The 11,097-nt window shown below is 53.5% G+C and overlaps 6 protein-coding genes across 6 annotated transcripts; 4 read left to right on the top strand and 2 right to left on the bottom strand.

The window, feature by feature from the left end:
* The first annotated feature begins 554 nt into the window (after positions 1-554).
* K460DRAFT_371471 (uncharacterized protein) lies at positions 555-1,733 on the top strand. The gene is made up of 3 exons (XM_040934359.1): positions 555-793; positions 936-1,246; positions 1,455-1,733. Exons 1-3 carry the CDS (start codon positions 766-768, stop codon positions 1,527-1,529), a joined length of 414 nt encoding a protein of 137 aa, XP_040782826.1. The 5' UTR covers positions 555-765; the 3' UTR covers positions 1,530-1,733.
* A 53-nt stretch (positions 1,734-1,786) lies between these two features.
* K460DRAFT_371469 (methionine adenosyltransferase) lies at positions 1,787-3,755 on the bottom strand. Its single transcript, XM_040934358.1, has 5 exons — positions 3,633-3,755; positions 3,521-3,576; positions 2,772-3,399; positions 2,377-2,722; positions 1,787-2,323 (listed from the first exon to the last, which is right to left on the bottom strand). The coding sequence occupies exons 1-5, from the start codon at positions 3,660-3,662 to the stop codon at positions 2,211-2,213; spliced, it is 1,173 nt and encodes a 390-aa protein (XP_040782825.1). The 5' UTR covers positions 3,663-3,755; the 3' UTR covers positions 1,787-2,210.
* Positions 3,756-3,960: 205 nt separating this feature from the next.
* On the top strand, positions 3,961-5,383 carry K460DRAFT_348512 (uncharacterized protein). The gene is made up of 2 exons (XM_040931387.1): positions 3,961-4,074; positions 4,141-5,383. Exons 1-2 carry the CDS (start codon positions 4,048-4,050, stop codon positions 4,996-4,998), a joined length of 885 nt encoding a protein of 294 aa, XP_040782824.1. The 5' UTR covers positions 3,961-4,047; the 3' UTR covers positions 4,999-5,383.
* Positions 5,384-5,831: 448 nt separating this feature from the next.
* Positions 5,832-6,704, top strand: K460DRAFT_381109 (alpha-galactosidase a precursor; the record flags this gene model as incomplete). The annotated part of the gene is made up of 2 exons (XM_040935322.1): positions 5,832-6,626; positions 6,660-6,704. The coding sequence occupies 2 exons, from the start codon at positions 5,832-5,834 to the stop codon at positions 6,702-6,704; spliced, it is 840 nt and encodes a 279-aa protein (XP_040782823.1).
* A 393-nt stretch (positions 6,705-7,097) lies between these two features.
* Positions 7,098-8,413, bottom strand: K460DRAFT_297114 (uncharacterized protein; the record flags this gene model as incomplete). The annotated part of the gene is made up of 2 exons (XM_040929681.1): positions 7,098-8,147; positions 8,198-8,413. 2 exons carry the CDS (start codon positions 8,411-8,413, stop codon positions 7,098-7,100), a joined length of 1,266 nt encoding a protein of 421 aa, XP_040782822.1.
* An 817-nt stretch (positions 8,414-9,230) lies between these two features.
* On the top strand, positions 9,231-11,000 carry K460DRAFT_296076 (glycosyltransferase family 20 protein; the record flags this gene model as incomplete). Its single annotated transcript, XM_040929606.1, has 4 exons — positions 9,231-9,546; positions 9,603-9,975; positions 10,025-10,735; positions 10,787-11,000. 4 exons carry the CDS (start codon positions 9,231-9,233, stop codon positions 10,998-11,000), a joined length of 1,614 nt encoding a protein of 537 aa, XP_040782821.1.
* Positions 11,001-11,097: the final 97 nt, after the last annotated feature.

The raw sequence follows: 11,097 nt of genomic DNA, 5'->3' as shown, positions 1-11,097 counted from the left end.
CCTCATACATCATACACCAGCGTCGACATCAAGGCAGCGAGGCGTGAATTTCGTGGCAGGGCAAAGAGCTCACGAAAAAGGCAACAACATAAGCACGTGGAGACATTCAGGCTGCCCTAAAAGACAAAAACAGTCAGACCCAAGGTTTAGATCTCACAAATGGGTATTTCCTGATTCATTGGCTCAGCTGATGGACCATGTGTTGTTGTGGTTTTGAGACACGTCCTCGGTCAAGCGAGAATAAAGTAGAGTAGCACCCCCTCCCGCGTTCCAGAGCTCGTTCCTCCCACCTCCCACCTCACAACAACACGCCTTTCGCACTGTCGCATTCGCCCACCACACGTCGGGATACAGAAAGGTATGTAGGTTCCCAGTCGCGCACACTTCCCAAGCCCGTCTACGAGTTCTCTCGTCTGAATTTTTCCCGTCTTTTTGGGGCAACTACGCCACACATTGGGAGAAGACGAGTCTTCGCGCTGGTCGCGGCTCATCTTCATGTAGTGCGGGTGTATGAGGCACAACGCGCTTGGTTGGGTTTGTCTGTACTTGCATTCGAGTCGCAGGCTTTCCTTCTATCGTGTTTCTCGTTCTTGAGGGTCGAGGGTGTTTACACAGTGCGCGTTTCGCGTATTTGTTCCAAGGCTTTTCGGTACGCGTCCTTTCTTGCTAACACCTCCCACACAGTTGAATCATACCGAGTCACACCAAACCCAAATACACAAACACAAAAAAACACTTGAAGCTTTTCGAATCTCTACAGACATCATGGCAGCTACTACCCGCGCCAGGACTGGTACGTATTTCGCAACATTCCCCAACACCATCAAGCCCCACTATACATATAATGCAAGCAACCATGCAATCCAGCCCAGTCGCAGTAGCTGGCACCCACCCACTCCTAAACCAGAAGCAGTAGACTAACACAACCCCCCAAGGAAACTCCAAGCCTCGTATCGTCCAGCAAATCGAGAACGTCGTTGCGCCCAAGAAGCGTACGACGACTACGACCAAGACCAAGGCGAATACCAGCAAGCCGCGCACCTCGTCCAAGGTGGCTACTGGACGCGTCGCCAAGCCCAAGACGACTACGACCAAGTCTTCTACTACGACTACTACCAAGGCTGCGGCGGGTCCTCGGACTAAGACGGTGAAGAAGCCGCGTACCAAGACGGAGAAGGTGATTGATAAGGTGGTTGGAAAGGTGGAGAAGGCGGATGGTGAGATTACAGGACGGCCGGGGAAGAAGGTATGTTGATCTCGTTTTCTTTCTTGTTCCGTTCTGTTCTCCAGTGCTCTCTCGAGAACGCGTTTTTCTTTTGTCCCGTCGTCGACCAGACGATGTCATGACGGATGGTGTCCACACTGGTCGATTAGCTATCATCAGTTGTGCCTACTCCCCCACTGATTTACTCGCATTATAACTTTCGACTGAACAGTGCTAATACGGTATCTAGGCTGCGGGAACCGCAAAGGCACGTGGCACCGACTCGACCACGAAGCGCGCGGCGCCCAAGGCGAGGAAGGCGTAGAACATGTCCCGAGGGATTGTTCGAGAATGGCGCGCGCTCGCGTTTGAAGAGGTAGCTTGATACCTTGTGTCGTCAACGCGCCGATATGTGGAGATGGTTTCTCTGTTTCCTTACGAGTCACGATTGTTTTCTTTCCTTGGTGCACTTTCGGAAATGTATGATAGATACCCGGGAGTCAATATGAGGAATACACGTCTTTTTTCCATGATTGAACTGTATGCAAATGGTGGTGATGAACGAGATGAGAGACGAGAAGTGGGCAGATGTGATGAATATGCCGTCCATGTCAAATGACAAAGACGGTCTCGATTGATATTCAATTCGACCTATTATCCTAGCCACCACGCTATTTAGCGTGGCATGCGTCCCCTTAGCCTCTAGGTGCGCGTTGACAACGCACTCGGGCCCCAATGTTGAAGCTCCAATGTCTTAACGCCGATCTATCATGTAGTCCCACCTCGAGAGAGAGCCCTCGTATATGAACTTGCATCGAAACTTTTGGAAGCAAACGGGCTGGTATCAAAAGGGTATATGCCCTGGACGCCGAAACACTTGTTGAAAAGGTGAACATCTTGCCCGCCTCCCAAAGATATGCGAGTCATATCATCGTGAAAATCTTGACCTTAGGGGATGAAGTTGATTCAATCCCGCATCATGCAAAACATGTCATTAGTTATACACTTAGAACTTAAGCTCCTTGGGCTGCTCCCAAGTGAAGCTCTGGTTGGTAAAGTGACCGTTCTTTGCGGTCTGGTTGTAAATTGGGTTGGTAAGGTTGAGCTCCTTGACGATGACTATTTTCCATGTTAGATATTCCCTTTTTTTATATGTTTTGACAGTAACTTACCACCAGGGCGTAGGTCAAAGTTGTCAAGGATGATCTTGACAAGCTCGTTTGAGGACTTGTCTGAGGTGCCGTAGGTCTCAACGAAGAGGGAGAGAGGCTCTGCGACACCAATGGCGTACGAGAGCTGGACAAGCGCACGGCGGGCCAGCTTAGCGTTCACGAGCGACTTGGCGATCCAGCGCGCAAGGTAGGCGGCGGAGCGATCGACCTTGGAGTAGTCCTTTCCGGAGAAAGCACCACCACCGTGGGCTCCCCAGCCGCCGTAGGTGTCGACGATGATCTTACGGCCAGTGAGACCGGCGTCACCTTGTGGGCCACCGATGATGAAGAGGCCGGAGGGTTGTATCTGGAGGCTGTTAGGACTGCATTACAAGAATGTGGTAGAGTGAACATACGTGGTAGACGGTCTTGTCGTCACGGAGGTTGGCGGGAATGACCTCGTTGATGATCTTCTCCCTGATCTCCTTGCGGAGCTCTTCGGTGGTGATGTCCTCGCTGTGCTGGGCAGAGACAACGACGGTGTCGACGCGGAGAGGAACAACGGCACCGCCGTCGTGAGCGTACTCGACCGTCACTTGTGTCTTTGTGTCAGGGCGCAACCAGGGTAGCTTTCCGTTTCGGCGGGCAGCAGACATTGCCGAGTTGAGCTTGTGGGAGAGGAGGAGGGACAAGGGGAGGAGTTCGGGTGTCTCGTCGGTGGCATAGCCAAACATGATACCCTGGTCACCGGCACCGAGCTTCTCGAGGGCCTCCTCGTAGTGCAGACCCTGGGCGATATCTGGTGACTGCTGCTCAATGGCAACGAGGACGTTGCATGTCTTGTAGTCGAAGCCCTTGTCGGACGAGTCGTAGCCAATTTCCTTGATGGCATTGCGAACGACCTTCTGGTAGTCGAGGTGGGCCTTGGTGGTGATCTCGCCGAAGACCATGATCATACCGGTCTTAGCGGCCGTCTCGCAGGCAACCTTGGAGAGCGGGTCCTCTTTGAGACAGGCATCGAGGATGGCGTCGGAGACTTGATCGCTGAGGAAGACTATCAGCAATGGCTCGGGAGATGTGTCATGCCGGTTGTACCCCTCCCGTCTTACATCTGAGGGGAACTGGCAGCAGATGGAACAGCAGAGAACGAGGCAGTAGTACATACCAGATCTTGTCGGGGTGGCCCTCGCCTACAGACTCAGAGGTGAAGAGAAAGGTGTTCTGTTCACAATGGTTAGGATACAAGGCGGGGTTGCAGTGGACAGGGTGGACGGTACCTTGTCGGCGGGCGCAGTGGGGACACTCATTTTGGCGGTTGGAAAAGGGGGGATGTTGTGAAGAGGTTTGCTAGTTTAGGACTTGCGACCGCGTGTACAGTAGCGACGAGAGAGGAGGACGAGAGGGTTTGGGAGGGGGCGGATGGGGAGGGGCAGCAGGAGGATTTATGGCGGAGAGAGTTTTGGCAGTCTGGCGTCCGCTGGTCAAATTGCCGAAAAAAACGTGCACGAGGGGCGGACCTAAGGCCCCTAAAGCGCGCAAAGCTAATGCCGCTCTCCGACGCCCGCACTAGCACGCCATTGTTTCACCGCCCTCCCCACATTGGCCCGACCGCCCCTGGTGGCAGAAAAGTGGTGAATGTTGAATGTGCATGCATGACGCGCCCCATCCCACCACCAGCAGAGCTTCACGACCATGAGTAAATATGGCACCCTGGTCATGGTATGTATGGCCCTTACTGCCTAGGTATACACTTCACGCGCTGAGATACTAAGTAAATACTGCTAGGGCCCCGCCGGCGCTGGCAAGTCCACCTTCTGCACCGCCCTCATCCAGCACCTCCAGAACAGCAAGCGCCCATGCTTCTACGTGAACCTCGACCCCGCCGCCGAGGAATTCGCCTTCGAGCCCGACCTCGACATCAAGGACCTCATCTCCCTCGAGGATGTCATGGAGGAAATGAGCCTCGGCCCCAATGGCGGCCTCATCTACTGCTTCGAGTTCCTCATGGAGAACCTCGACTTCCTCACCGACCCGCTCGAAGACGTCACCGAGGACTATCTGATTGTCTTTGACATGCCGGGCCAGATTGAGCTGTATACACACGTACCCGTCCTGCCCAACCTGGTCAAGGTCCTCATGCAGGGCTCCCTCAACATACGCATGTGCGCTGCCTATCTCCTCGAGGCCACCTTCGTCATCGACCGACCCAAGTTCTTCTCCGGCACCCTGTCTGCCATGAGCGCCATGATGATGCTGGAAATGCCGCACATCAACATACTGAGCAAGATGGATCTGGTCAAGGGCCAAGTAGCCAGGCGCGACCTCCAGCGCTTCGTCGACGTCGATGCCGACCTCATAGACGACGACCCATCGCGCAAGCCATCCGACGAGGAAGACAGCAAAAATTACAGAGACCCAGCTACCAAGGAAAGCCTGATGAGTGGCTCGGCATTCCACAAGCTGAACAAGGCGGTTGCGGAGCTCATTGATGGATTCAGCATGGTCTCCTTCCTCAAACTCGACGTACAGGACGAGGATAGTCTTGGTGCCATCTTGAGCTACATCGACGACGCTACCCAGTACCACGAAGCACAGGAGCCGCGGGAACCAAAGGAGTTTGACGCCGACATGGAAGAACAGTAGCGTTGCGCTTGCATTGCATAGGAGGCGTTCGGGAATCTAGGTGATGACGGGTAGCATTTACAGGCGTTTTGCTGGTATGACTTGTGTCACAATGGAAAGAGAGGATGGAATGGCAAAGGAAAACTACGATACCCAATTCAACCGTCTCACATTCATCAGTGCGAACCCTGCTTGAGCCCATGTATCCCACGAATCGCACTACGTACTGCGACATCGGGGGTCTTGTATGTGTTTCAAATCAGGTGTAGAAAGTCAATGCTTGAAACCTGTCGCGGACTCGGGTACGCTTGGCAGAAACTCTAGGACCACAAATTTTGAATCTCTAGCCTGCGAACTATGTTTCTAATACCATCCTTCCAAACGCATGATGCGCGTGAGAGCTCACCTAGATGCTGCAACTACACCATCTCTTTCCTACTCTCAATTCTGTGCTCTCCTGCGGTATTGATCGCAAAACGCTTTGCGGAGCCCGGTGCGTTCATAGTCCGAGTTACGCTGTGTCCAAACTAGCCAGCAGGTCGGGAGGTGTATGCGTAACGAGAGTGCAGTGAGACTATGGATGACAGCCTGGGATGCATGCAGTAATACGGAGTTGGACAGCGCAAGTGCTGACATTGCTGATTGCCGAAATGGGTAAGGTTATCAAGGTTGCCAGACCTTGCTTTCACTATTTCTGTTGGTCTCTCACGTGTAAACGCGCGTTTGCACCAAAGGTAGGCTTCAGGCGCGTGTGAGCTAAATCTTAGCGCGCTTCTTTGAAGTACCAACTTGACCTTTTACTACAACTAGCGATAGCTCAACCGGGGTGATTACATCTTTTGCCTATAGAGAAGATGACTAGCGGTAAACTGCACCTCGCGCCTGTTGATATTCAGCTTCAGGCTTGCCTGGCCGACCCGGATGACGTGAGCGAGTACCGCTTTCTCGTCGGCGGGAAAGACATCAAGTACATCACCATCGAACCGGGCGTCATCCCTGCTGAAGACATCTCTTTCGCACCAGCTCTCAAGTCCTCCTTGCCGATCTTCCCACCTGGCGACTGGAACGAGGGTCATGTCGTCAAGGACCCGTCAACCGGAAACGCCGTCTTCGCTACCACTATCCGGCGCGATTTCCCCGGCGTCAAGAACGTATGGCATGATACTCAAGTGGACCATCTTCAACTTACATGGCTCTCCCGGATGCGGCAAAATGTCCGCCTCGTCACTTGCCCGCTCTTTGCAGAGCCCGTTGTCTACAAGTTCGCCGAGTTCCCATGGCAGACCTTCATGTTGGAGGCCGAGACCACGGCTTACAACTGGATCCATGACCACGGTGTTGGGCCACGATTCCTAGGGCACGTCACCGAGGCAAGACGGGTGATTGGGTTTCTTATCGAGAATATTCCAGGACGTACAGCGGACGTCGGAGATCTAGACCTGTGTCAACGCGCCTTGAAGAAGGTGCATGCATTGCATCTGAAGCATGGAGATACCAACAAGCACAACTTCCTCATAAAAGAGGGCGACGGGGAGGCAGTCTTGATCGATTTCGATCATACGACCAAGTGCCATGACGAGCAGGAGTTGCTAGAAGAGTTTGAGGGATTGCAGGACCAGCTGGAAGAGAACACCGGGAGAGGGGGTGTAGTACTACTACCCCCGCTGTTTAATGACAACAAGGACGTAAGTAGTCCAAGTGGGTGTACCGCTGTGGTTGGAGGTTGAAGAGCACCGTGAACTAGTACGAGATACATGGAATTGGCAGACGTAAGCTTGAATGGGGTGTCAAAACCAAACGGAAGGCAGTTTTTGAGTGCGAAACCACACAGTGGAGATACTACGGTCGAGGAAACAAATCAATTGCTTTTCCGGGTATCAAAGGCAAGAATGCAAGTGGTGCGAATATGGACACCGCAAGCCATGTGCTTGTGCAAGAAGAAAGCCGAGACCACCGTCACCATCGGTAAGCCCGTCATCTAAGAAATGAGAAGAAACATAGTCCCTGTGCATGCGCTTAAATGATGACTTGAAATACTGAGCTTGCGCCACATGGCCAAATTATCCGAATGATGTCCATGTAACTGACATGGGGATAGCTGAAGATATGGCCAAAGGTGCTTAATCAGAGTCGTCATCTCCACTGTCATCGTCCTTTTCATCGTCGTCGTCGTCTTCGGAGTCGCCCTCGACAGCATCGTCGTCATCATCATCGCTCGACTCCTGATCATCTTTACTGCCATTTTCCTCAGCCTCATCATCACTGAGCACAATCTGCTGCTGCGGCACCGGCCTAGCTGCTGCTGCTCTACGGCTCGGGCGTCCAGTGGTAGTAACCTCGGCCTTGCCCCACGCCTGTTCACCCTCTTGGATAGCAGCTAGATCCTTTGCGAATTCTCGCTTCTCTTTGATACTGGCAGCCTTCTCATTCGAGTACTTGCCATCCATGCCCGCATCCTTCAGCATAATCTTGAGAAGCTTGATCTTCTCCTTGGCCGTGTCGCATTTGGAGAGTTCGGGATCTCTTGACCAGACTTTGCGAATACCGCATTTTACCAGCCAGCTTTGTAGTCGTTTGATTTCTGCTTCGTCTGGGCTCTCGGCGGCTTTTGCCTTTGCGGGCGCGGCCTTTGGTTGTGCTGGTGCCTTTTCCTTCTTCGTCTTGGACGCAGGCTCCTTTTTCCCTCGTGGCTTTTTCACAGGTGACTCGTCGATGAGCTCAGACATTTCGCTGTCTGATACGTCGTGCCTTGTATTTGGCGGTGGGGTTGTCTCGGGCTTCTCGACTGGCGCTGCTGGCTCATCGTCGCTCTCATCATCGTCCAAGGTCGCCTTCGCCTTTGCTACAGCTGTGGGCTTGGGTGCCTCTTCCTCGTCGTCTGAGTCTTCGGCCACGACCTTCTTTCCTCTTCGTAATGGCTTCTTCGGTAGGTCGCTGTCCGCATCAGATATCTCAGCAGATGGTTCCGACAGGTCAGCTTCGGACTCTTCCTCTGACGACGTCTTTCTTCGCTTCTTAGATTTCTTGGCCGGGGCAGTAGCCTTCCGCTTCACGCCTCGAGCGCTCTCAGTTGCTGCCTTGGCCTTCTTTTCGGCGGGTTTCGGTTTCGGCTTCGCAGTAGCTTTCTTTGGGGTTGGGTTTGGTGTAGGCTCATCGCCACAGTACTTTTCCTGTGCAACATGTTAGGAGTGTGATGCGCCATTGAACGATGCATACTCACCACAGCCTCGCGAATTTCGTCCTGGCTCTTCTGCTTCCAGCTCGAGTTTGTCTTGAAGAATCCCTCGCCTAGGCCAAGCTCCTTCTCAGCGCGCGCTCGCACGCGTTTGACGGTCAAGTCGTCTGTGTTCCCAGCCGTGTGTAAGGCGATGACGACGTCGCGAAGTTTGTTTGATATAGTCGCCTCTGAGGGCAGCTCTCCGTCCGAGGCAGACATGTTGCGTGGAGTCGTCTTGACCGCGATCAGCGTACGCGACCGGCGCGCAATAGGATAGCTCGACGGCTAGGACCCAGCTAGCGTGCACGTGACTCCGCGGCGCTCCAGTGCTTCCCCTTCCGTCAGGTGAGCCCTGGTGGCAGAGACAAGGTCCACGGTTGTTTGTAGAGACCAAGGCCGAGACGCCAAAGTGACTTTGAAGTGGGCCTCAGGCTGCTTTCGAGACGCAAACCTGACTGCAGCTGTCGAGCAAATCAATGGCTATGGCTCTTACACGGTTCAATTGGCGCCGCGGTCTGTGGTTGCTCCCCGCAGCGACCGACGTCACAGTATTTCGCAAGTTTGCACCACAACTTGCCCTGCCTTCACCTCGATATTCCCCACCCCAACGTGCACGCCGCCAATCCTGAGCTCTCTCAGTCTTCTCCTAGGCTTATTCTGACCTAATCTTGGCCCTCCCTTTACTGCAGCTCTGCCTTGCGGTTGTGCCATCCTTACTACAGTACTGTCGGTCGAGTCCCAGATTCTGCGAGAACCCACTTCTGCCCTCGGCGGATTCCCACGCCTAATAATATCATTCTTTCGTCACCCGACATCTGGAACGCTGCAAGTACTATACCTTGCTCCGTGTCTCCGCGACTAGAAAACTTTACCAGTACCGCCACCTGTTCGCTCTTCTGAAGTTGCGCTTCGCTGGCTGCTCAACGTACCCCCGCAACTACACCGTGGACAAATCCTCGATCCTAGCAACACCGCGAGCTGACTACCACCAACGCCCGTTTTCCACACGATCTACGACCCTGTATATAGCGCAGTCATGGTGGACGCGCCAACAAAACTCGTAAGGCGCCAGACGTCCGAAGGCCGTCTTCTGCTCGTCTCGAATCGACTGCCCATCACCATCAAGCGCTCAGATGAGGGTAAATACGAAATGTCCATGTCTTCGGGAGGATTGGTCAGTGGCTTGAGTGGACTCTCCAAAACCACCACTTTCCAGTGGTACGGCTGGCCAGGTCTCGAGGTACCAGAAAATGAGGTGTCAGACCTTAAAGATCAGCTTAAGAAGGAATACAACGCCGTGCCCATCATGCTCGACGATGAGCTAGCAGACCGACACTACAACGGCTTCTCAAGTGAGACATTCCCAGCCCAAGAGTGACACCCTATGAGTTTACAGGCTAATTTGCAGACGCCATCATGTGGCCGCTTTTCCACTACCACCCCGGTGAGATCACCTTCGACGAATCGGCCTGGGAGGGATACAGCGATGCCAACCGCCTCTTCGCAAAGGCAGTCGCGAAAGACGTGCAGGACAACGACATGGTGTGGGTGCACGACTACCACCTCATGCTCATGCCCGCTATGCTTCGTGAGGAAATTGGCAACACGAAGAAGAATGTCAAGATTGGCTTCTTCCTGCATACGCCCTTCCCAAGCTCAGAAATTTATCGCATTCTCCCCGTCCGAAACGAGATCCTGCTCGGCGTGCTTCACTGCGACTTAATCGGCTTTCACACTTACGATTATGCGCGTCACTTCCTTAGTAGTTGCTCGCGTATATTGTAGGTACTCATCAGGTGGAAGCAGCGTACATTTGCTAATACTGCTTAGGGGACTTGCGACAACGCCTAATGGTGTCGAGTTTCACGGCAAGGTTGTCACAGTCGGCGCCTTCCCCATTGGTATTGACCCCGAGAAGTTTGACGAAGGCCTCGAGAAGCCAAAGGTACAAGAACGCATAGCAGCGCTAGAGAAGAAGTTTCAGGGCGTCAAGCTTATCGTTGGTGTCGATCGCCTCGACTACATCAAGGGTGTGCCGCAGAAACTGCACGCACTCGAGGTCTTCCTTACCGAACACCCTGAATGGATCGGCAAGGTCGTGCTCGTTCAAGTCGCCGTCCCGTCCCGACAAGACGTCGAAGAGTACCAGAACCTACGTGCGGTTGTCAACGAGCTTGTTGGCCGCATCAACGGCAAGTTCGGCACCATCGAGTTCATGCCAATTCACTTCATGCACAAGTCTGTTTCCTTCGACGAGCTTATCGCGCTGTACTCGGTTTCAGATGTCTGCCTCGTCTCTTCAACTCGCGACGGTATGAACTTGGTGTCTTACGAGTACATTGCCACTCAGGAGAAGCGACATGGTGTCATGATCCTGTCTGAGTTCACCGGTGCTGCACAGAGTCTGAACGGCAGTCTGATCGTCAACCCCTGGAACACAGAAGAGCTGGCCGACGCCATCCACGATGCCGTCACCATGGGAGATGAGCAGAGGACACTGAACTACCAGAAGCTGTCCAAATACGTCCGCAAGTACACCAGGTAAGCTTTCCCCACCCCAGTAAGAATCGAGTTCAAGTTAACATAATATAGCGCTTGGTGGGGCGAGTCCTTCGTCACTGAACTACGAAGAATATCACAAACCGCGGATAGGAAGGTTCATTTCAACACATCACAGCCTGACACTCCTGCTGGGGAAGATACGCCGTCAAAGGAGCAGGACAGCATCTCGACCAAGGGCAACGATGACTCGGAAGCTGTGGTGGAAGATCTTCCTAGTGAGCCGATAAAATCCGCGACTCTATGAGGAGTGGTACGACCTCGGCATTTCTCTAGCCTCCAGAATGGCATAATTCTCTTACTTTGACAAATGGTACAGCATGCGACGGACGTTCGGCGTGATG

Source organism: Cucurbitaria berberidis, assembly GCF_010015615.1.
Source record: "Cucurbitaria berberidis CBS 394.84 unplaced genomic scaffold K460scaffold_7, whole genome shotgun sequence".
NCBI classification, from domain to species: Eukaryota; Fungi; Ascomycota; class Dothideomycetes; order Pleosporales; family Cucurbitariaceae; genus Cucurbitaria; species Cucurbitaria berberidis.
The sequence above is the reverse complement of the archived record's forward strand: the minus strand, read 5'-3'. Positions and strand labels throughout refer to the sequence as shown.